This window comes from Fukomys damarensis, unplaced genomic scaffold, assembly GCF_012274545.1.
Source record: "Fukomys damarensis isolate Sample0158 unplaced genomic scaffold, DMR_v1.0_HiC HiC_scaffold_5, whole genome shotgun sequence".
NCBI lineage: Eukaryota > Metazoa > Chordata > Mammalia > Rodentia > Bathyergidae > Fukomys > Fukomys damarensis.
Genome location: NW_022900917.1, coordinates 67,116,928 through 67,143,359, shown reverse-complemented (window position 1 = coordinate 67,143,359; position 26,432 = coordinate 67,116,928). Strand labels below are relative to the sequence as shown.

The following is a 26,432-nucleotide window of genomic DNA, read 5'->3' as shown; positions in this document are numbered from 1 at the left end:
TCTGCTGTGATGACAGAAATATTCTGCATCTATGATGGTCAACATGGGCACCACTAACCACATATGATCACTGAACTTTAAAAACATGGCTAGTGTTACTGAGAGAATTAAGCTTTTCTATATTTATTAGTCACAGGTAGCCAATGGCTATTATATATAGGACAGCTCATGGGAGATATATATATATATTCCACAATCTCAATGTCATTTATCATTATCCAACCTTCTGCATTTCATATATGATTATACTGAACTGGTTAAAAAAAAAGGCCAAACATTTTCCCTGTCTCTAGAAAGCTACGTGATAAGGTAGGTACACAACGAGTAAGTTACATTGACCTGCAAGGTTGATGCTTGCTTATTCAACAAGGACTTGTAAAGTAACTAATATAATCCAGCTTTCATTCCAGGATCCAGGGGCAGAGGAATAAACATGTCAGATAAGACTGGACAAGTTAGTTAATCCTGCTCTCACAGGAATTTCTTTTTAGAGGAAGATAAACAAATGAACTGATGATCCCAGCTGGTGCCAAATTCTATACAGTACTATAAAAGGAGATGATGAAAGCTGGGAAAGGAGGAAGATCTGCTACTACCTGAATGACATAGGATAATTTGGAGGAAGAATTCTATACTGGTCAGAATTCCAGAATGGCCAGCACAGAAGGACTGCAAAAGGAATAAGGTTAGTACATTAGGAAAAGTAAGAAGCTGTACTCAAGTGTGGCTGGAGCAGATTAAGGGGAAGGAGGTTAGATAAAGAGGGAAGCCTAGGCAGGTGAAAGAAGGCATCAGGGTATTTGCTGGGGAGTGAAGATTTTACTGAGTGTAGTGGAAAGCCTTTCAAGGGAGTCAAACAGAAAAGTGACATGAACTGGCTTAACGATTTACAATGACCACTCCACCTGCGGCAGAGACTGATTTCTAGGAAATGGAAAATGGAGACCAAGGAGGTTATTACAGTAGTCTGAAAGCTATTAGGCTTGCTTGTACTAGGGTAAGATCTGTGACAATGGACAAAGAATTGCTCAATTTTATAGTTTGGTAGAGTTGATAGGATTTACTGATAAAGGGAGAGAAAAAAGAGAAATCAATATATGTTTCCTAGCCCTTTCCACTGAAAAAGCCTAGAAAAAATTATCAGCCCAATCAAAGAGTACCCCTAGCTACAGACTAGGGTCTTCAAGTGCCATTTTCCACTAAACTGAACTTACACTCTTTAGAGAAATAACTGATTTCAGGCTTGAGAGAGGAAATGTATACAAGATAAACTTGGAACATCTAGTCATACCAGAAAGCACAAAAGCTACCAAGACAACTGAGGTGATATCAAAAGTATTTAAAAGGGAATTTGAAGAGGATCCAACTGGTCGATGATGAGAGAATGGGAGCATACTAAGAATACTAGCTGCAATGAATTAAAACTTGCCAACATGTTAAATCATATGTTTGCAAAATTTAAAGATGAAAAACTTCAAGGCTACCTTTGTAAGATGCCAATAAACCAATTCATTACTTTGAAAATTGGTTTAAGAAAAACAAGGGAAGAAATCAAGCATTTATTCTCTTTCCTTTATAAACTGTATATCAAAGTAACCAAATAATTGATGAAACTTTGTTTTTGCACTAGATTCCTAACTAATAAGTGACAGAATTAGAACTAGTTAGTAAGTGAAGAATAAGTGGTAGATAGCACCACGGTGTCAACCCTTTCAGGCAATTCTGGGTATCTAGGTAACGATCATCAAGGCCATTCAAATCAAAGAGAAATGTTTAGGTTCTTCCTGATCAAAGTACAGAAATCACTTATTTTCCTGCTCTTGACTCAAATTAAGCCTCTATAGTTTTTAGGAAATGCAAGTTTAACCAGTGCACAGGCAACATAAAGGACAGAGGATCATATTAAAGACTACCACATGGACACAGCAAAATCTGGAATATAGAAAATACCCAGGAGAGTCAACCACTTAAATTACAAGGAAAAAAAAAAAAACTGAAAAAGGAAGTATCAACAAATACAATGTGGGAACTTTGCTCCTGACTTGGAACAGATCTGTCATTAAAAAATAGTTAGACAAATCAGGAAAATTTTAACAATGACTATATGATGATATTAAACGCTAATTTTATTTTTTCCACCAAGTTTATTGGTACATTTTAGGTATACAGTATAGTTAATTCATCACTGGGATCTTGGACCTTTACATGATGTATCTAAATGCTAATTTTTAAAACATGTAACAATAACTATGGTTTTAAAAGAGCCCTTATTTTTTAGAGATATATATATTGAAATACTGATAGATGAAACACCATGCTTAAGTTTTACTCCAGAACAATACACAAAAGAAGTAAGCAGTTATAGATAAAAATAGGAGTAGCTGTTAATTAATGATCACTATAGATGATGAGGGTACTTTATAGGTTCATGTACTCTATTTTGGGGTGTATTTCAAATTTTGCAATGTAAAGTAAAAACAAAAACAAGGTCTACAAACTGAATTTAGTAACACTTTTTGAGGGGTGGGTAATGAGGACAGAACTTGGGTCTTTGAGCTTGCGAGGCAGGGAGCAGAACCACTGAGCTAAATTCCTGGCCCCTGCAAACTGAATTTAAATTTGAAGGAAATGTTTTCTCATATGGCAAAGAAGATATGGAATGGAAATTTGTAATTATAAAGCAGAAATTAAATTTCTTAATTCCTACAGTCTTAAAACATACATTACCTGGTCACAGCAAATACTTTGTATAAGATACTAGAGCTTTCAGGTGGAGCTGGCAATTGATATTTACAAAAAAGAGTATCACACTCCCAGGCAAAGATGGAATTATCTTTAAAACAGCTGAGAATAGTATTACTTAAAGGTAGGAAGAAAACCTAGAGAGAAGGACACACAAAGTTATTTTTCTACATAAGCTTCAGATGGTTCTTTTAAATTTAAAGTTATACAAGTGGTTGATTTTTTAAAAAATGATCTTAAACTACAGAAAAATGCATTAATAATATGACTACATATGTTATATTTCATAAACCATAACAAAGTAAAAGAAAATGGTAAAACCCTTTCAAATATAAAAGCAGGTGACTATCATGAGTAGGCAATTTAAAAAATTCAAGTAATAATATAAACTTTTTCATCTTATTAAAAAATTCACACGAAAGTGAGATTCCATTTTAAGTATCAAATTTGTATAAAATCAATGTCATATATGTATACAAACTATCTGTACATTCACACTCACTAACACACACTTATGAACTAGCCAGCAGCCACCTGTCTCCTCATGCTCTCTGCTGTCTCACAGAGCACAGCTGACCAGCGACATGACAGCACTACGAGGCTGCAGCACAATCCACCACTCAGGTCTGTGGTGACAATGGTGCAAACACACCCAAAAGTCATCTTGGAACATACCAGGTAATTAAAACTATGTAAATGGATTAATACCAATGGGACACAATAAAAACGGTAATTAAACTACATAAGATACTGGTAAATCAGGCAAGAGCCTGATTGAGATCCTCACTTTTGCCTTTGACTCACTTTGCCAAAGACAAGCTCTGGGGTACTCTTATGGTTTAGATCTAGAGTGTCCTCCAAAAAGGCTCATGTAATCAGAGTTGGGCTTTGAGAGGAGACTGCATTCTGCAAGTGTCGCAGCTGGCTTGCTGTTGGGTGGGACCTAGTTAGAGGCAGGTTATTAGAAGCAGGACCTGGAGGGGCTTCTCCCTCCCCAGTTCTTCCCTTTGCTCTGAGCTTCCTGGCCATCACTACATGGGCAGCTTTCCTCCACTGGTGCTCTTCCACTGTGCCATTTCTGCCTTGAAGTCTACCAACCAGGAACTACAACTTCTGAAACTGCAAGCCAAAGTAAATCTCTCCTCCTTTAAGTTATGGGTATTAGGTCTTGTGTTGCAGCCAAAAGAAACTAAGACAGAGACCTGGGTAGGAGTCATTGTGTTAGGAAGATTTATAATATGGGAGTCTGAGAGAGAGAATTTGTAATGAATATACTGTATATTTTCTAATGAATATACTGTATATGAATGCATTAAGACACTTTCAAAATTAATGTCAAAGTGACTTAAGAAAATTCTTATTATAACTAAGTCTTTTTTTTTTTTAAGAAAACTTATAAAGTTTATTCCTACTGGATGAAGCAAAAGCTTAAAAATTAATGAGCATCATCTGCTATTTTGGGATATGGCTGTGACAGATTACTGCTTGATGATTATTCATTACTAGATTTGTGATTTTAACTGCCAGATTTTAATGATTATAAAATTGTTCCTAATGAATCATGTCATTATTATTTACATAGTGTCATATCTCCCTCTTTCTCTCTCTGCCTCTCTCTCTCTTCCAGTACTGGGGACTGAACATAGTGATCTTTTCACTGAGTTACATTCCCAGTCCTTTTTTGTTTTTTACTTTGAGATAGGGTCTTGTAAAGCCACTAAGTTGCCCAGACTGGGCTTGAACCTGTGATCCTGCTGCCTGAGCCTCCAAGAGTGCTGAGATTGCAGATATGACTCAGCCCACAGGGCCATAATGTCATCTCATAGACAAAATAAAAATCTTATGCAAAACTTCAAAAAATTAACAAAACATACTTTCTGTGGGTTTAGTTAATGGAGCTGTAGCTTGTCCTTTAATAATATGAAAATCCTAAACTTTCTATGTTATTCTGTTGCCATTACAAAATATCTGATGCTAACAATTTATAAAGAAAAGGTTAATTTATTGTTTTTCGGTATTGGGATCAATCTCAGGACCTTGAGCTTATGAGGCAGGCACGGCACCACTGAGCTAAATCTCCAGCACCCAGAAAAAAGGTTTATTTATTTAGCTCATACTTCTGGAGGTCCAAGAACATAGTGCCTCCTTCTGCTCAGCGCTGGGAGGGCCTTCTAGTTACATTACAACACAGCATCATGGTGGGAGTATTGAGTGGCTGGAAGCCACAGGGATTCAGGAGCCAGGCTTGCTTCTTTTACAACTCTCTACACTTATAATCCCTCCCAAGGGTGGAGCCCCTAGCGAAGGCTGCATTTTACAAAGCTTCTACCACTTCCTTAACACAGCCACACCAAGGACCAAGCTCCCAGCGTGCGTTCTCAAACCATATCCAATTCACCACTTACTAATTCAATTCTGTTGCTGCTGTTTGTTTTTCAGTACCAAGGATCAAACCCGGTGAGCTAAATCCCCTTTTATTTTTTCATTTTGAGACAGGGTCTTGCTAAATTACACAGACAGAACTCAAACTTGCAATCTGCCTCAGCCTTCCTTGTGCTAGGATCAGAAGTGTGCATCACCATGCCTGGCTTCCAATTGAGTTTTTTGGTACCGGGGATCCAACTCGACCTCGTGCTTGCGAGGCAGGCAGCGGCACCACTGAGCTAAATCCCAAGCTCCAATTCAGTTTTGAGAGGTTTGTGAGCGCTTATCAAAGTTCAAGAAGAGTCCAAGACAGTATTATCGGGAGGCATTGGTGGTACAGTGGTTAGCATAGCTGTCTTCCAAGACAGTATTATCAGCAAGATAAAGTCAAATGTATAATTGGGTAAAAATTGAGTGCCCAATGTATACAAAGACTCAATTAAAAGCAGCACTCTTTATTAACTGTTGCCTGATATCCATCACAAATGCTTTCCCATACATAGGGGACTACAGTAATCACAAATCCCACCATTCACTCCAAAGTGCACAGTGAAGAACTGAAAATTCCACCTCAAACAATCAACAAAGAATTAAAATTTACCAATTTAACTCTGTAACTGGCTTACCTAAGAAGGAAGAGTAATGTAATACAATGATTTTAAGACAGCTTTGAATTCAAACTGCAACTCTCTTTGTAATATACTGGACAATGGTTTCCTCTTCTATAAAAGGGGAAGATCATGTCTACCTTTTAAGATTATATAAGCTGAAAAATAACTACACAAAGTGCAAAACAGGTACCCAACAACTGATATATTAGTATTACTGCTGTTACTACACCCTAAAATCTACGGAAAGTGGGCATGGTGGTACAGGACTGTAATCCCAGAACTCTGGAAGGCTGAAGCAGGACAATCCCAAGTGTGAGCTCAACCTAGGCAGAGACTTAGAGATTTACCAAGACTGTCTCAAAACAAAAACAACTAAGGCCAAACCATATTTTGCCAATGGTTAAACACTTGTTTTAAACTGGACCTTGCAGCACACATGCCTGTAATCTTAGCACTTGGGAGGCAGAGGCAGGAGGATTGCTGTGAGTTTGAGCCCAGTCTGAACTACAAAGTAACATTCTGTCTCAAAAACAAAAAAAACCTTGAGCCGGGTGTGGCGGCACACACCCGTACTCTCAGCACTCAGGAGGCTGAGGCAGGAGGATCGCTGTGAGTTCGAGACCAGACTGGGCTACACAGTGAGTTCCAAGTCAGTCTCAACTACATAGTGAGACCCTGTCTCAAAAAACCAAAACAAACAAACAAACAAACAAACAAAAACCTTGGAGTTTTGACTTGCTAACACAGAACTGTGCACCTAGATAAGGCAGTTAAAAAAAAAACAACAACTTTTTTTTCCCCCAGTACTGGGGATCAAACTCAGGACCTTGCACTTGCAAGGCAGGCACAGTGCTGCTGAGCTAAATCACCAGCCCTAACAACATTATCTTATAGCTTTTTAAGAACACATCTAATTGCACTGAAAAAAACCCTCATAATATATCTTGATAATAACAATAACAGAAGCAACATAACTTTGATTTTTTGTGTTTTTTTTTTGAGACAGGGTCTCACCATGTAGTTGAGACTGACCTGGAACCCACTATGCAGCCCAGGCTGGTTTCAAACTCATATCAATCCTCCTACCTTAGGCCCCTGAGTGCTGGGATTACAGGCGCGCACCACCACGACTGGCAACATAACTTCTACTTTACTAAGCATTTATTACACTATCAGCACCATCCTAAGTGCTATGCACACATTAGTGCTGAAATCAATTCCAAAGCAGATATCACTATTTTCACCTAACACATAGGTAAACAGCTTATCAGGAAGTTTAATATAAATCTACTCAAATTTTCTAGCTAACTTCTAGTTTATAAGAAATGCAAGGGAGAAAAAAAAATAAGTTAAACAATAAGAAACAGGAGGAAAAATTCAGAATGTGGGTCATTTTCCTAGACAAATGGCCTCTCAAAAAAAAAAAAAAAATCAAGTCAAAAAGTGGGACAGTATTTAAATTCCTATCATAAAATGAGCTTCATAGCAAAATACTTATAGAAAGTTACTTCGTGGGCATCCATGTAACTCCTAATTAAATGAATAAACAAACAAATAAACGTTCTATTTAAAATACAGACTCTAGGGCTGGGGACTTAGCTTAGTGGTTCCAGTACCTGTCTTGCAAGTGCAAGGTCTGGAGTTCGATCCCGGTACCAAAACTAATAACAAAATAAAATATAGACTCTGAACCTGGAATAAATATACAAATTTAGTAAAAAATTGAAAAAAAATTTTACTTTAAGATTAAAATCACATTTTTTTCCTATTTTCAACAATATAAGCCACTGGTGATAATCATCTGGCCTATCTCCAATTTTTATACAGCCCAGGAGCTAAAAATGTCTTATATTTTTAAATGGCTACATTTTAAACAGGTATATAGCTTTGCTGCTGGCCTACAAAGTCTGCTGGTAACTTCCAGATCATGGTGTTCTTCTATTTCAGAATATATTTATATGCATATATCACTCTACATATACATTTTCTAAATTTAATTTTATTCTTTTACTGCTAATATTTGGGGTCCTATGTTTTAGAATAAAATGTCCAAATGACCAAGCAAGGTTAGCATTGGCAACTATCCAGTGTATACAACTTTAATTTTTTTTTTTTTTTTTTTTGGTACTGGGGATCAAACTCAGGACCTTGTTTGCGAGGCAGGTGGTAGAACCACTGAGCTAAATCCCCAGCCCTACAACTTTAATTTCATGACAAAAAGAACAGATGGTTTTTGTATCACTGTTCCATAACTCCGCTTCCACTGTGATTTAAACTCCCAGTGCTCTGTTCTTTGGAATTTAAAATTCAATTTAAAAGCTAAAACAATTAAAGAAAAGACCTACTAAGACTAAATCCCTAAGAATAAATTTGCTACAACTTTTATCTCTTTTTAATTATTAAAGGTATACCAAAGAACTCCAGAATTTCCAGGGAGACTATAAAATAAAGTTTTGGTCGACATGCATTACTAGCTGTTCATATTAAAAGCTAACAAATTAAAAACAATACTGCATATATAATACAGCCTAAAGCAATTATTCATATGGGTAACTAAGATATGCCTGAAAATAGTATTTAGCTAATCAAATAGAAAAAACTTAAACCTTAAAAACAAGAGAAATGGATATTTTTTAAAAGGTGGTATATTTATACAATGGAAAACTAATCAGCAATAAAAGAACAAACTACTGATGTATATATATAACACACATAAATTTCAAAAACATGGGCTGGGGATTTAGCTCAGTGGTTCTGCCACCTGCCTCACAAGTGCAAGGACACAAGCTCTATCCCCGGCACCAAAAATAATTAATTAATTAATTAATTAAATAATTACAAACATGCCGAGTGAAAAAAGCTTTACCAAAAACATTTAAATATTTTAATTTACATGACATTTTAGAGTAGGCAAAACCAATCAATGGTAAAAAAACATCAAGAGTAGTGCTTACCCAGGAAGGGACATGGTGGAAACTTCTGGGATGACAGCTAGTAATGCTAGGTCTGCACAGGGGTATGTATGCGTTGAACTTAAAGGAACACTTAAGACACAAATCCTACATCAACAAATACTATTGAACCAATCAATTAAATATAGGTGTAAGAATTTACAGAGAACACATCAATGCCTGTAATTCAAAGCACACACATCATACACAAAGAATTATGATCAAAAGGGATTAGCTCAGTGGTTCTGGCACCTGCCTCACAAGCACAAGGTCCTAAATTCGATCCCGAGTGGAGCGGGGGAGTGGGAGAATTAACTTTCAAAGGGATAGAAAGATCCGTAACATAGTACAGTAACATGTAAAGCAGCGGGGGAGCTGGGTGTGGTAGCGCACATCTATAATCCCAGGATCGCTGTGAGTTTGAGACCAGCCTGGGTACATAGTGAGTTCCAGGTCAGTCTCAACTACATAGTAAGACCCTGTCTCAAAAAAACCTCCTCAAAAACAAAACAAAAGAAAACAAAACAACATGTAAAGCAGGGGTTCCCAATGCCAGGCCACAGATTGGTACTGGTCTGTAGACTATTAGGACAGGGTCATATGAAAGAAGGTGGGTGGTGGGCAACCAAGCACAGCATTACCTGTATTACAGCTGCTCCCAATTGCGTGCATTACCAACCAAGTTCCATCTCCTGTCAGATCAATGGGCATGAGATTCTAGTAACAGCCAGAATCCTGTCAACTGTGCATAGGAGGGACACCCCACTCCTGTGTGTGTGTGTGTGTTCACCGTGAAATTCTTATAAATCTGTTTATGCTTGAAATTCTTCCTATCAAAATTGTGGTGGTTAAAGTATTAAAATTATAAAAACTATCACCTTATGAGAGTGGAGGTTTCATAGCTATAATAATAAACAAGAAAGGAAAACAGAAAAAAAAGCTCAGTAACTTATACATTGTAGTCACAGGCAACATCATTACTTATGTCAGCCTTTTGCTGTGCCTATTGCTGAGTTATGAGAAGATAGCTATAAAGGACAAAATAAATCATTATGCTTCTATTATCTTTAAATTCTGCTCATCAGGAAACTACTCTGAGAAGCCCAACAGGCCACGACATCCCATTACTCACCTTCTGTATACCCACAGACTGGCGAATATTCAGTTTTCTTTTTCTCTGAAAGGTGTCCAAGTCCCATAGTTGCGCTGTATCAGAAGAAGTAGTGATGGCATATCTCCCTGATGCATGCACAGATATTGAGAATACTGATGATTCATGTCCTCTCATCCAGCTAACCAGCTCCTTGGTGACTGTGGGGAAAGTAAAATTGCTATACAATGAAAATACTATTCATCTATATATATACTATACATAAACACTACGTGAAGAGATTAACTGATGGCTAAATCTCTGTAACAATTAAGCCTGACTGGCTTGGGAGCTACCCAGGGGATTGGTGGAGCACACTACTGGGTGTGGCTAGAGGAGGGTCATGGGTGTGTGATCTGGTTCCTCTCCCTTTCCTCTCTAGCAATGTTCCCCTGCTCTGCTTCCTGGCCACCATAACTGAAGTATCTCTGCTGTATTCAAACCCTTCCATCATGATGTTTCTGTCTTGGAGCCAGGTAACCATGAACTGAGTCCCCAGAAACCAGAAGCCAAATTGAACCTTTTGTCTTTTAAGTTGTGGATGTTAGTTATTGTGTCCCAGCAAAGGGAAAGCTGACTAAAATACAATACCAAGTGAGGCACTTCCATTAACATGTTATCTACCATGGGACATGTTAGTAACATGTGTATCATGGAGGTCTCAGGAGTTAAGGCCCACAGGGGTATATAAATGGCCTCACATATGACATTAGGGAGTCTGGGAATTCTTGTGGGTAAAAATTCTATGTAGAAGAGTAACATATCTGGTGAATATATTAGAAGAGTGAAACAGATTAAACAAGAAGGTTCATTTACATATTGCTGTAATAATCCAGGTAGGAAATTGAGGCTTAAACTAAAAAAAGGGAAAATGGAGAAATGAACAAATTCATTGAATATGAAAGGGCTTAGAGTATTTTTAGTATATGTGCACTGAAGTGAGCATGAAAGGGCTTAGAAATTAAATCAATGTATTGAGATAAAGGAAGTGTTAAGACTTCAGTGGTTCTAGTTTAGTTATATAAGCAGGTGGTAACACTATTAACTTATTAATATGTGAGGAGGAATAGATCCAGCAATGTAGGAAAAATAAATTTGATTTAAAAAATCTATTTTGAGAGGTGCATCTGTAAGCAAGAGAAAACAGTCTGACAGGTAAATTCCAAAACTGTTCATGATAATTGTCTTTGGGTAATAAAAATATAAATGATTTTTATTTATCTTCATACATACTGTTTTATGTTTCCAAATATTCTACAGTTGTATTTTACTTTTATAATCAGAATTCCTTCCCCAGAAGGACTGAACCAAGAATAGTCGAAGTAAGATACAAGCCTACCAAACATTACGATGCAAAGAACGTTAAAACTGAAGACACAGGAATAAGTTACTTAGTGGTTTCTAAACAGTAGTCCAAAGATGGGCATTAATTTTTCATTGGTCTTCAGTGAAATGATAAAAATAATGTAGTAAATTTTTCATGAAGATAAATTTAAAGCATTACTCTTTATGTCTCTCCAACTTTATGCTGAGAAAAAAAATCCTTTGTTCTAGAAAATAAAATTACATTGCTTTTTCCAATGTCAATTAACAAATTAAAAATTGACTAAGTGAATTACTGTATTTTAGTTGCACTGAAAATCCAAAAGTCTAGAAAATCGCTCAATCCAGGAGAGACTGCTAAGCAGTGAGAAAGATAGGAGAACCAAGAGAGGCCATAGAATGGAAACTAAAGACTTATACCTAAGACCAAGTGTTACACGCTACTGAGAAGTAGGATGACACGTCCAGCGTTTAAACAACCAGAGGTTATTAATGACCTTGGAGACAGAAGTCTCAGTAGAATGGAGTAGGAGGCATAAGAGTTAGAATTCATCAAAGGATGCTGTGAGGAAGCAGGATTTGGCACGGAAGGAAAAGAAAAAGGTAAATTGGGTAGTTAGGGAGATGGAGACAGCATCTAAGCAAGGGACTTCAATGGGGAGGGGTTCAGTGAGAAGAGAAGAGAAAGCAAGAGAATAGTGGAATCTAAGAAAAGTAATCATAAATGGGTATTAAGACTTCTTTAAAATTTCTGTTACAGTAGTGTCTGTAATACCAAAAACTGAAAACAGTCTAGAAGTCCAATAATAGGCAACATAAATAATTATGGTACCATAAGCATCTACACAGTATATTATATATATTGTTCTATAATAGATTATATGAATCTCATAAGGTAAAATGATTCTATGAAACAATTTAGGTAGGGTTAGTTATGTATTTGTTAGATCATTTAAAAGTATATTCATAGAAAACAGACTAGAAAGACAGAGACTTGTCATAAAACACTGTCTCTGGGCATTACATTAAAGGATGAATGCTTTTTCTTATGCATACAGAGCATAAAAGCCAGAACTCTAGGTTGGTATTCTGGTTCCACTGCTTACAACTATGGAGCCTTGGTCAAGTTAACCTCTATGTCTCAGTTTCCTCATCTGCAAGTGATAATAAAATCCAACTCAGCTGGCTATGATGATGATTAAAATCAAATAATATGTATAAAGGTACAGAGTAGTTTCTGGCAAAGAATACCATAAGTGTTTGTTGTGACTTTTTCTGAGGCACTGGGAATTGAACCCATGGCTTTCACACTAAGCTACAGCCCAAGCAATTTTCTTATTTTTTTGAGACAGGGTCTTACTAAGTTAATAAGTTGCCCAGTCTGGGATCAAATTTCTGCCTCAGTCTCCCAGAGTGCTAGGATTACACGTGTGTGCCACTATACCCAGATTATTGTCACTATCATTACTGTTATTTTTATTTATATACCTTTCTAATTATTATAACACCAATTACTTTAATAATAAAAAAAAATACAATTGAGATCCCTCTCTTCTTTTTAGGAGTAAGAAGTTTAGTCTGCAGTACTCTACAGTTCCAATTAACAAATATAATGTGGGCTGGGCGTGGTGGTGCATGCCTGTGATCCCAGCACTCGGGAAGCTGAGGCAGGAGGATTACTGTGAGTTCGAGACCAGCCTGGGCTACATAGTGAGTTCCAGGACAGTCTCAACTACATAGTGAGACACTGTCTCAAAAAACAAAACAAAACAAAACAAAAACAAAAACAATAACAACAAAAAAAGATGTGGCATAAAATACACAGGTATGTATTTTGAATGTGGAAGTGTATGGTGCTGAAGAATGAACCCATGGTGTTACATGTACCAGGCAAGTACTCTACCACAGAGCTACACCTCAACACCAAAGGAGATCTCTCTCTCTTCTCTCTCTCTCTATATCCCTATATCTATATACATATTTTAACGAATACCTTGTAGCAAAGAATCTCTTCCAAAATATATGGCTTTTGCTCAGATTCCTAGAAGGCAACCTCTAAACCTCTGGAACTTCCCATGAGAGGAGTATCTGTGTTATTCATGATGAGTGAGACCATGCAGAGATTGTTAATGTTATGAAGACTCAGAGTGAGGACTGGCAACACCAAGAAAATCATTCATTCAATTAGGAGATATTATAAGTCTAACTTCTTGGGAGAGAAGGAGAGCTGGAAACAATTCAACCAAATGGGTAATAATTCAATCAACTGTGCCTAGGAAATGAGTCTTCTATAAAAACTCTTGACACAGAAGCCTGGGTCAACTTTTGGGGTCAGTAGTATTTGGTACAGACTGCTGCATGTTGATGTCACACATCCCCAAGGACAAGGAAGCTTTCCAAACTCCACCTTGTGCATCTTTTCCTTTGTCTGGCTCTAATTTGTATCCTTGAGCTATATTACGATTATAATCATGAGTACAATCTTTCTCTAAATTCTGTGAGTTATTCTAGTGAATTATTGGACCTGCAAGTAGTGGGAGAACCTTGAACTTGTAAGCAGCCAATGTGAAGTGGGCTTGGGGCAGTGTCTGAAAGGAAGACAGTCTTCTGGGAGCTGTTCTCAACTGTACAGATCAGTATACTTCTTGCAGTATATAATTTAGTATATAATTTACTCTGTTTCAAGGACAAACAGGACTTCTTACCTGTATCAAAACATTTTATAGAATAATCAGCTAATGCCACAAGGAATTCAGACTTTCTATGAAGATTAAAGGCCAGAGCTGTGCAAGCTTGTGCTGTTCGCTGAACAAGATTAAACCTATTGAGAGATCACTGTATTAGTATCAGAAATTCTACCAATAATCAAAAATTTTACGTTGGTGGACCCCTTAAAGGTAAAGAAAATTGGTGGGGTGGTGGTACATCCCTGTGATCCCAGCACTTAGAAGGCCGAGGCAGGGGGATCCCCATGGGTTCAAGGCTAGCATGGGCTACACAGTGAGTTAAAAAGCCAGCCTGGACTACGTGGGGAGACCCTGTTGAAAAAAAAAAAAAAAAAAAAAGGAAAAGGAAAAGGAAAAGGAAAAGGAAAAGGAAAAGGAAAAGGAAAAGGAAAAGGAAAAAAAAGGTAAAGAAAATAACATTAAAAAAGTTAGCCATTTTAGTAGGCCAAAAGCAGATTATAAAAGGTATTATGTGCCACAGTAAGAAGACTGAATTTCACTTACATTAAAGGGGAAGCTATTGTAAATTTTTAGCATAGCAAACATATGATCAGGCATGTCTTTTAGGAAGATGACCCTGGCAGCAATAGCAAATGGCTGTAGAAGGACAAGGCAAAAAGAAGCTCATTTAGAAAGCTGCCCTGGGGTGGGGACATGGCTCAGCCAGGCTTTGCCGGCCCTGCAAGCTCAAGGTCCTGAATTTGATTCTAAAAAAAAAAAAAAAAAAAAAAAAAAAAAAAAAAAAAAAAAAAGTTGCCAAACAAAATCCCAATCAGAGATTCAGAGATATGGGTACATAATGGAAAGGACAAACAGAGGTTTCAGAAGTTAAGTGGAAAGAGACATGGTATATATGCATTAAATATGGATGCAGAAGAAAAAAATCCAAAGTCTCACATATCAAGTAAAGACAGGAATAGAGATTTTATAAGGCTGTCTCGATTATTAAATAATACTCAGTAAGTGCTTAGTAGAGCACTTGATACACAGCTAGAGTTTATTAAAAAACTAAGCATTGAGCTAAGGCAAAAGGGTATAAGCTCGAGGGCAGAAAATACTACATCTCGTTTTAAACATGTTGAGACTAAGCCTCATGTAAAACATTTAGAGCCATGCAATCAAAAAAATACAATGTGGTCTACATGTGTAATTTTAAATTTTTTTGGAACTACATTTAAAAAATAAAAATAAATAGGTAAAATTAATCTTAACATTTCATTAGCTCAATATGTGTCTAAAATATTTCAACTTTTAATCAAATTCTAAATTCTTTTTTCATACTAAACCTTTAAAATCCAGTGAGTACTTTAGTTTTACACCTAACACGTCTCAATCGGGATGAGCCAGCCACCTTTCAGAGGCTCCAGAGCCACACGTAAAGTGACCATTACAGAGTTCACAACAGAGACCACTAGTAGGTGAGATATCAAAGTCAACAGTCTTTACATGGCAATTGAAGCCTGAGGCTTGGTGAGATGAGATTATCAAAGAAAGAACTAGAATATGGAGGACAAGGACAGATAGATGCCCAGGTAGCACATTCAAGGTAGGCACTGAAAGAAGATTCAGCAAAACAAGGAATACAAAGATCAGAGAGGCAGAAAAATCTGCAGAGTTGTACAAAAATTGAAAAAAGATGCAAAGATGAAAACCATATGATCATCTCAACAGACGTAGAAAAAAGCATTTGATAAAATTCTGAATCCATTCATGATAAATATTCTCAAGAAAATAGGAATAGAGGGTCCTTATCCCAATCTGATAAAGGCCATCTATGGTAAACCAACAGCTAACAACACTTAAATGAGAAGGTGACTTTGCCTCTTAAATCAGGAACAAAACAAGGTTGTCTGTTATCACTTTTGATCAACATAGTTCTTGAAATACCAGCTACAGCAATTAGACAAGAGAAAGAAATAAAGGGAATATGGATAGGGAAAGAAGTTAAATAATTATTCACAGACGTCATGATCCTCTACATAGAAGACTTTAAACACACCACTGAAAGACTCCTAGAACTAATGACCAAATTTAGTAATGTAACAGGATATAGTCAGCACTCAAAAATCAATTGTGTTCCTATATACCAATAAACTCAGAGAGGGAAAGTAGGAAAAAATCTTTCACAATAGCACCAAGAAAAGGAATTGCTTGGGAATTAACTTAAGCAAGGAAGTGAAAGACTTCTACAATGAAAACTAGAGTGCTCTAAAAAAGGAAATTGAAGAGAATATAAAAAAAAGAAAGACATCCCATGTTCCAGGATAGGTATAACCAATATAGTCAAAACAGCCATACTTCCAAAACTGTTATACAGATTTAATGCAATCCCAATGAAAATACCAATAACTTTTTTTTTTTTTTTTTTTTGGTACTAAAGATTGAACTCCAGGCACAGTGCCACTGAGCTATATCCCCGACCCCACCAATAACATTTTTTACAGAACTGGAGAAAGCAATTCTAGCATTCATTCAGAATTAGAAGAGACCTAGAATAGCAAAACAATTTTGGGCAACAAGGGTAAAACAGGGGGCATCAAAATCCTTGATTTGAAATTATACTACAAAGCTACAGTGATAAAAACAACACGATATTGGCAAAAAAAAGACTTGAACATCCCTGAATATACAGAATTATGATCAATGGAACAGAATAAAGGATGCAAAAACAACTCCAGGCAGACTCAGTTACATGATTTTTGACAAAAGGGCCAAATCTCTTCATTGGAGGAAAGATAGCTTCTTTAATAAGTGGTACTGGAAAATTGGCTTGCCACATGCTGAAGATTGAACTTAGACCCATACTTCTCACCATGTACTAAACTAAAATCAAAATGGATCAAAGGTCTCAACATTAGAATAAAAACACTTAATTTGCTAGGAGAAAAAAGGGGCAAAACTCTCCAAGACATAGGCTTAGACAAAGACTTTCTGAATAAAATCCTGGTCGCACAAGAGATAATACCAAGAATCAACAAATGAGGTCCCATTAAATTAAAAAGGTTTTAAATATCAAAAGAAACCACCAAGAAAGTGAAGAGACAACCTACACAAAGGGAAAAAAACCTTGCCAGTTACTCCTCAAAGGACAAACATCTAGAAAATACGAAGAACTAAAAAAACTTAGATGCCCCTGCCACTTAAAGACCCTACCAAAAAATGGACATCTGAAATAAATAGATACTTCTCAGATGAAGAAATATAGTTGGTAAATACATTCATGGAAAAATGTTCTGTATTACTGGCCATTTGAGAAATGCAGATTAAAACAACAGTAAGATTGCATTTCACCCCAGAAAGAATGGCTATCATCCAGAAATCAACCAATAACAAATACTGGTGAGGCTGTGGAGAAAGGGGCCCTTGTTAATTTTTGGTAGGAGTGTAAACTGATACAACCACTACAGAAACAAAAAAACTAAAACTAGAATTTGACCCAGCTATTCACCTTTTGGGTATCTTCCCCACAGAGTTAAAAACCTATCAGGGCCAGGGATTTAACTCAGTGGTTCCGCTGCCTGCCTAGCAAGCACAAGGTCCTGAGTTTGATGCCCAGTACCAAAAAAACCAAAAAACCAAAAAACAAAACAAAAAAACCCCCCAAAACCATATCACAGCAGAGTTAGAGATTAGCCGGGGCTACATAGTGAGTTCAATACCATCCTTAAAAACATAGCAAGATCTTGTCTAAAAATCAATCAATCAATCAATCAATAAGCAATTCATGAACACCCCCCCCAAAAAAAGTCACCATACCACAGCAATGTATGTGTACCTATGTTTATGGAAGCACAATTCATAATAGCTAAATGGATAAAGAAAATGTGGTACTTATGAACAGTGGAGTGTTACTCTGCCATTAAAGAAAGATAAATTTGGGGCTAGGGATATAGCTCAGTGGTTCTGGCGCCTGCTTCACAAGCACAAGGACCTCAGTTCGATCCCTGGTACCAAAAAAAAAAAGAAAAACAAATTTGAAACATTTGTAGGAAAATGGATGCACCTTGAGACCACAAAGTTAGGCAAGTCAGACACACAAGCTTGCACATTGTATGGTTTCCCTTATATGAAAAATTTTATGGGAAAGACGAGAGAAAGAAAAGAGAAAAAACAGGAATTATATTCTAAGTATGTTTCTATTGTCAGTCTCTGATTTCACTCTAATATGGTGTGAGAGCTTACTTTGCAGAATTTACATTTCTTTGGATATGTTAGTCTTTATTTTTGTTGTGAGCATTGTCTATTTTTTTTTTTGAGTTTATTGGTACATTTAGGGATACAGTACAGTTACATTCATTGTTGGGATCATGTACCTTTACATGGCAAGTCTTGATTCTCATTTTTCTCCCCTTACCTCTGCCCTCCCTTCACCCCCTCCTCCCCTCCCCATCTACAAACACTTTATTTTCATCTTTTCATTCTCTCACATTTTTTTCTTTTCCCTTTTTGTTCTTCCCCTACGTATCACACCTTCCCTACACCTTTAGCTCCTTTCCTCCCATTTCTAAATGTCAGTAATCTTATTAGAATCTTAAGAGCATTGTCTATTTTGAAAGAAAAAAATAAGTAAATTCCCAGAAGAGGAAAATCTATAAAGAGAGTAGCTCAGTGGTTACTTAAGTTTAAGGGGAGGGGTTGGGAGATGACGACTAGTAGGCAGTATTTTGATGTGGGATGGCAAAAATGATCTAAGTTTGGTTGTAGTTGTGGTTGTACAACTCTTACATTTTAAGTTTGTAAACTGAGTGGTATGCAGATTTTTGGTTTAATAAAGCTTCATTAAACATTTTTTTTAAAAAAGAAAAGAGACTATTGAGTCAGGAACAGTGGCACATGCCTATAACCCTAGCACAGGAGGCTGAGGGAGGATTGTGAGTTTGAAGCCAGCCTGGACTGCACAGAGAGTTCAAGGACACTTAAACTACACAGAAAGGCCCTGTCTCACAAAGATAAAAAATTAAAAAAAAAAAAAGATAAAAAAGGGAGGCTATCAAATTGGGCAATTAGGAAGATTTTGAGGGAATACCATAGAGAACACTTTATAATAATGTTTGATTTCAAGTTGTGGTTCATCTCAGCCATGCTTATTCAATGAAAAGTGGCAGAACATGCTTGAAATCCTAAGAGATACCACTATGGCATAATGGTTATTTTGAGCTGAAAGAAACTAAGCAGATACAAGAAAAGATCTGTCTTCCCCTTCCACGCCTAAAAGTGTACATAATGTGTATAAATTTATGAAAGACAAAAGCTAATTACCATCCATAACTTTAGGTTTTTATCATCCTGGAGATGGTACCATAGGAATCTACATAATAGACTTTACTAACTAGTCTTGGTCTTTCCTTACCTTCCCATATGTTTTCCTTCTCATGATTCACTGCCCTTCAAGAATCAAGGTCCTTTTCCTTTGTATTTTTACTTCTCCAGAAATGTATTATTGTTCTTTGTTGCAAGATGTCACCAGTTAGAATCTAAGACAGGCATTTCTTTCTTTCTTTTTTTTTTTTTGGTATGGGGGATTGAACTCCAGTCCTTGCATTTGCAAGGCAGGCAGTGCAACCACTGAGCTAAATCCCTAGCCCTGCCTTACTCTCATGTGATATACTGCTATCCATGTTAGTAACTTGTTCATCTTCTCCTTGCTAAGCTGTCTTGTACTACATGAGCCCCAGCTGAAACTTAGGCACAGGAAAAATGATTTTTTTTTCTTCCCTACAAAAGATAGTGAATAGGGATAATGAACAAAATAAGAACTCTTATGGTGCAAAGTCCTTGGAGAAGACAGGAAATAGAACAGGAAGAAAGTATGACCACCTATTTTATAAATTAAGTGAAAAGCATGGGTATTGAATTTATATTACATATTTGAGGCTATAAGGAAGAAGGAATGGAAGGCTGAAGGCACTTGTTCTGTCATGAATTAGGAGGCCAGGAAGTCAGAACAATTGCTGTGTCCGACACAAGGAGGCAAATAAATTAGTAAAAGTTTTGCACAAAGGTTCTCAGTGGAGAATGGGAAAAGTAAATAAGACCAGATAAGTAAATGAAATATTGAGAATCCCTGAAGTTGAATTTTATTATTCTATAATGGAATCTATCAACCAGTTTTGTTCAGCAGGAGGAGCCAAGAAGAGACAGCCATGCTGACTTATGATTGGAAGTTCACAGAGTAGGTTAGGGAATGAAGGGTGTGAAAATTGAGATTAATACTTTTTTTGGTAAAAAGCAAAAACAGCCAGGTGTGGTGGCATATGCCTATAATCCCACCACGCTAGAAGGCTAAGGCAAGAGAACTGTAAGTTCAAGACCTGGGCAAATCAGTGACTCAGCAAGACTGTTTCCAAATAAAAAATAATATGGGCTGGGGATATAGCTCAGTGCCAAGGCACTGGAATCAATCTTCAACACTGCCCCCCGCCAAAAAAATTCAGAACAAGAATAATTATTAGCAGATTCCTACCTAATAAATCAGATAAATAAATACAACTACTTTCATTAACTTCAAGTCCCCAAGATTACATTTCCCACAAACAAGGAAATGCTCCTATACAACCATCAAAATATTAAATTTCTTTATTTCTACCATCAAACCCCCAGGCCCCATCCAGGATTTGACAGTTGTCCTAAATGCTCCTTTACAGCAAAAGGATCATTAGAGATTCCTGTTATGGCTCTTCAAATCTCCCTCCATCTGGAAGTTCTTCAATCTTTAACCAACTTTCATGACTGTGACCCTCACCAAAGTTACAGGATAGTTTAGTTACTGAGTATTTCTAATTTAGCTTTGACTGAGGGTTCCACTGATTAGAATAATGTAACCTCTCTCTGGCTGGAATATCACAGAGGTGAGGCTATGTTCACTGGATCTGAGCAGGTGGCACACAAACCAACTCATCCTATTACTGGTTATATTAACTGTGATCATTTCATTACAAGTTTACTAGGCTTCTTCACTGTAAACTTACTTTCTTTTCTTCTATAATTAATAAGCTTATTAGGAGGTACTTTGTGACTATGTGATACCCTATTCCATTCTTTTTTTTTTTTTGGTACTGGGGATAGAACTCGGGTCCTTGTGCTTGCGAAGCAGGCCACTGAACTGCTGAGCTAAATTGCCGGCCCTCCTATTCCATTCTTAATAAACTATTTGTTACTTACACCAGGAACTTATGGATTTTTATTTTAATCCGGAGATTATAGCCCATTACTAACATTATTTATTTATATGCTTAAATTATGCACAGTGTGGCTAGAAGGAGCTCCTTCAAACTGGCATCTATGTTCTTTTGATACATTTTCATCATTTTCTGAATAAATTATTTCTGATCACAAAATGTCAGACTAGACCGTACTATCCCTGCTCTCAATGTGAAACTGGCCACTTCTACAAGCATGTGATTCCTTTTAGTAAAGAATGGTATGTAGAAGAACTGGGGACTGGGTATATTCATTGCTACTCGTGTGTTGTTGCTCCCTATCCTCTGAGTAGATGAAGTTAGGGAGTGTGTGCGCACATTTCACTCATTCTTACACACATAGGGCTTTTATTTCTGTCTTTCTTGCAGCTCTCCCTTCCCCAAAGTCCTACTGTATGGATACCTACCTTGATCAAATCAATCCTACTTAACTGCTTCTGGACTAAATCATTCCACAAGGGAAGAGAAGAGCAAGAGAGAGAAGAATGGAGATTCTTTAAAATTCTTAAATCCAGAACACTGTAACAATAATGTACAAAGGAAATTATGTTCTTTTTAAATTGCCTAATGAAGTACCAGAAATTAATAGTTGGTAATGATATTTTAAATTTAAGAACAAAAACCCAACTACTAGAAATACAGTTTCTTAGTACTTTCAGTCTAGTACTTTCATAGTCTAAAAGTAATTGACCAATCCATCCATTCCTATTTTCTTGCTTTATTGCTTAGGACTGTTTTCTGAGGTACCTAAAATATAGAACTTAGTAAAGCTTTCTCTGAGCAAATAATAGCAGGTACTAAACCAGTGAATTAATAACTTGGAAATAAGGTAAATATTAAAAACATCTGCTTACCTGTTTCCATGCAAGTCAAAAACATATATATTTCCTTGATGGTCCCCAGCAATTAAACAGTCTCCTGAGCCATCAAAAGCCACATTCAAAAATCGCAGAACTTTTGGATGGTAATCAGAAGTACTATGAATGATGTTCACTATAATTCTATCAAAACAAAAAACAAAACAAAACACCTAAACATTAAATTCGGTCAAGTGTTACCCGATATATGACAAACACAGCTTTTACAGTATATACTAAGTTTGAAGCCTTTTTTGCCTACCCATTCTTCTTTCTCCTCTTGTTGCTATTCCTTCTCCTCCCCAAATCAATCCTAACAGGGATTTTTGAAAAATAGTTCAGAAACATAGACATTATCAAAGTAGCTACTGTTCATTTATTGATCAAATATGTGAAAAGTTACTGTATGTTAGACACTGAGCAAGCCAGGAGCTAAGAATAACTGATAGACATTGTCCATGCCTTCATGGAGCTTACAGCTTAGTAGTAAAACACTTTAAATAAAACCATGTGTCTGTAATCCCTGCACTTTGGAGGCTAAGACAGAGGGAACACTGTGAGTCTGAGGTCATCCTGGGCTAGGAAGTTCAAGGCCAGCCTGCACTACAAAGAGAGACTGTCTCAACAAAACAAAACAAAAAAACCCTACCACACATTAAAAAATATTATGAATTATGATTAGGTGATAGACAACATGGTATACACTTTTGTTTCCATGATGTAAAATACTTCCAAGTGAATTAAGCATACATGAATTCTATTTTCATTGCTAACAGATCTACCATAATACCCTGGCAGGTGTGTTCTGTAAAAACAAGGACTATTGCTTGCTAACTGTATTCCTGCACCTGGCCCACAGTATAGAACAACTACTTAAAATATGCCTGTTTTAGACACAAATGCTTTAAATCATTCTGTTCAAAGACTAAGAAAGGAAGTTTATTTTTCAATATTATCCTATAGGAACATACAGAATGCTTAAAAAGCTATATAAAAATGCAAACAGTCTAACTTTAGGATTTTAAACAGCTGATAAATACATATGCAAAAACACACACACAATTAAAAGAAAAAAGTGGAAGAAAAATCTCTACATAAGAAAAAAGATGAACACGTCAAATAGCATTGATTTGCAGGAAATAGGTATATGGGTGATTTTTCCCCTTTTTCCCACTTCCCTGTATTTTATACATATTTGTTAACAATCACATACTATTTTTTTCTCACATACTACTTTCAATGATAAACTTTATTAAAAATATATAGCTAGAGCCAGGGATTTAGCTCAGTGGCACTGTGCCTGCCCTGAAAGCTCAAGGTCCTGAGTTCAATCGCCAGTACCAGAAAAAGGTGGCTGGATCTAGAGCGTGTGATGCTGGGATCAAGGGTGTGTGATTACTAAGTCCACTAATGGTTTCCGAATAGTTCTAAGAGTGGATAATGGGAAGGCCCACCCTGGGTGTGAGGGCTACCTGCTCTAAGGGTGGGTAGCGTGGACAGAATATAAGGGACAGAAAGAAGACTGCTGCTGTTGCTTGCTGCCTTCTGCGTGACAGAAACTGTTTCTCCTCTGTGATGCCACTCTGCAATGCCACCCTGCCTTGAAGCCAGCCAACTATGAACTGCAACCTCTACAAGCTGTGAGCCAAATAAACCTTTCCTCCTTTAACTTTGGGAATCAGATATTTTTTTTTCTTCTCAGCAATGAGAAAGGTAACTAAGACACTTTCTTTGTTTTGGCACTCTCGATTGAACACAAGGTCCTCATCCATACTAGGCAAGTGATCTACAACTGAGCTACACTCCAGTCTAGTTTATTATTTATACTGAGCCAGGATCTCATTAACTTGCCCAGGCTGTCCTCAAACTCTCAATTCTCCCATCGTAGCCTCCTAAATTACAGGATTACTGAACTTTATACTGCTTACTTCTATGTGGGCCTCGGGGATTTAAAAATACAAAAATTAATGTTCTGCAATGACATCAAAACTTTGCCTGGTAACTAAGACAAAGCAAATGCCTTTTCCCTCCAGTTTTTTTTCCTGTCACATGACATGTTCTGATAATAAAATTAGATGAACATTGTTCAAAAGGTGGAAGATACTTAACAATACTAGAAAACAAACGTGATTATAATCCTACCACACAGATGTAATGATTAATAGCTACATTATGTCCATGATTTTTCACATAAATCACATACAAGCATTCTGGAGCAATTTCTTTTCAATTGCTTCAAGATAGCCTGACAATTTCCTCAGTATTAAACATAATGAAAACAACAAGTATTTACTGAGTACTTAATGTAAGAAAAATGTGTCTGGTAAGCGTAACTGTCCCTATTTACAGTGATTCACTGGCCCATGGTCACGGAGGTAATAAACCAACACTTATTTCAACAAAACTTTTCTGCCTCTTTCAACACCGCGCTTACAGGCGTCCTGACACCTAGCAGCCATCACCAAATGGTAGGCGAACGCAGTTATGATTGTACATGCAATGATAAAGGATGCACAAACTTGCAAGGCCGGAGGGAAACAGCTTCTCTTCCTCGAATTCCCGCATACAGTTGCTGCCAGTTGCGACGGCTGAGGTCTCCCGAGCGGGCACCCAGCGACGGCGCCACCCTGGCGCCCCTCACAGTGAAAAGGCGAGTCCTGCGGCCTCAGCCTGGAAGCTTCCGCCGCAGGACCCGACATCCAGCGGCCCTTCGGAGCGCGGCGTTGCAGCCTCCGCTCCCGCGTTCCCCACCCCTCGCCAACGAGCCCATCCCGGGGCTCACACTCGAGCCCGCCTCTCGGGCGCCTCGCCAGCCTCCCGCGTCTCACAGCCCACGGCCTCCGCGACCGTCTTTACCCGTTCCGAGTGGCCGGCGAGGGCTTGCGGTGCCATATCCTGCCACTCTCCTTATTGCCCAGGTCCGTGCTCTGCATATCGAAGTCTCAAAACAGTCGAGGGCCGGCGAGTAACTGTCGAATGCCTTCCCAGCAGACCCCGCTCGCCAGGCCCGGGAAATTCGAGTGCCGGACGCGGCGGTACCCGTACCTGCGCACTGTACTGACTGCGCGTCACGCCCCTTTCTGTTTATAACCAATCAGAAAGTGGATTTTGTCCAAGCTCCGCCCAGAAGGCGTCTGAGCTCCAGGCAGTGCAATCGGCCAACGACACTTCTCTAGGCCCCGCCCCTTTGCGAGGGTCGTACCCCGGACCCGAGGCCTCCTGGGAATCGTAGTTTTCGGCGGATGGACCGTGAGAATTCTGTACTCTAAGGACGTCTCAAAGTTTTGGGCTCTCACCAGACGCAGCAAAAGTCATTCAATCCTGTGGTCCCTCCATTCCGTTCTAAACTTGTTCGAAGGATTAAGGAATTATACAGAAAAAGAAGCAAGGAGCCAAGCGCAATGAGAATTGAAATGTTCCTTTCCTAGAACTTTCAGGCTCTGGGACATAGCCTTATAGATGAATAATTCATTCCTCTGTACCATTTCACTGTCCTTATGATTAATCAATTACATAATCTGACAAGAGGCTCCTATTTTATGGTGTCCACTCTACTAATCACAGTCCAGAAAGTCAATAACATCATCAACAACTAGCGCTGAATGAATACGTCTACGACCTGAAAGCACGCTCATTTCGTCGGGTGTCTCAGTATTCTGTTCCTATCTCCACTCAACAGCTGCTGATCTGTTTTCCATCCCTTAGATAAGTAACTGTTTTCTAGAAATTTATATAAATGAGTTGATAGATCTCTTTTTCTGTCACGCACACACACACACACACACACACACACACACTAACTCCTAGTTTCTTTCATCTATGATGAATTTGAGATGATTGTTTTGAAGTTCAGTTGTGTTGTTGGGATTCCACTAGCTCATTCTTTTTATGATCGAGTAGTATTTCATATTACCGACATACCATAGTTTGTTTATTCATTCACCTGTTGATACACATTGGTGTTGTCTCCAGCTTTTGGGCTTTCCATATGAAGCTACTATGAAAATTCCCATATAAATCTTGGTATAAATGTATGCTTTCATTTCTCTTTGGTGAAGTCCTGGAGTGGAATAGTTGGGTCATATGTGGTAGTCATAGGTTTTTAACTTTTTAAGAAACTATGAAATGTTTTAAAGTAATTGTGCCATTTTACATTGCCACCAATCCTGTAAGTACAAAATAAGGTCACGAAAATTTCCTCTTTTGTTTTCTTCTTTTGGTGTATTTCAAATACATTCTGAGAGGATTGGAAAGTTGTACATAGCTAAGGAGTTTTCAGTTGTTGATTTGCAAAGCCTTGTCTTTTTGCCCTTTCACCCACTACAAAAAGGATAGCCATCCTTTAGCTGTGATATTATGGATCTGGAGAGAGAAGAAATTTTTCCAATTTGTTGGCGCTGAATTGATATTTGGGTTGTCCAACATCTGAGCCTCTTTTCTATTTGGGAA

The 26,432-nt window shown here is 37.6% G+C and overlaps 1 protein-coding gene and 1 long non-coding RNA gene across 8 annotated transcripts in view; one reads left to right on the top strand and one right to left on the bottom strand.

Annotated features, from left to right (window-relative positions):
• The window catches only part of Tbc1d31 (TBC1 domain family member 31), an 86,187-nt gene extending 60,811 nt beyond the window's left edge, over positions 1–25,376 (bottom strand). For 6 of the 7 annotated variants that reach the window (XM_010605587.2, XM_010605579.2, XM_010605581.2 and 3 more), the window contains exons 1-5: positions 24,840–25,376; positions 21,981–22,127; positions 13,907–14,022; positions 9,861–10,039; positions 2,728–2,879 (exon numbers count right to left, since the gene is read on the bottom strand). In XM_010605587.2, coding sequence (XP_010603889.1) covers positions 2,728–2,879; positions 9,861–10,039; positions 13,907–14,022; positions 21,981–22,127; positions 24,840–24,916 — 671 coding nt within the window. In that variant the 5' untranslated portion in view covers positions 24,917–25,376. Of the gene's footprint in view, positions 1–2,727; positions 2,880–9,860; positions 10,040–13,906; positions 14,023–21,980; positions 22,128–24,839 lie in introns of those variants that run through there. The other variant, XM_010605584.2, reaches the window with a different exon arrangement.
• Positions 498–21,542, top strand: LOC104849266. The gene is made up of 3 exons (XR_776714.2): positions 498–685; positions 3,308–3,420; positions 21,496–21,542. It is a non-coding gene; the product is annotated as an uncharacterized LOC104849266 (long non-coding RNA).
• Positions 25,377–26,432: the final 1,056 nt, after the last annotated feature.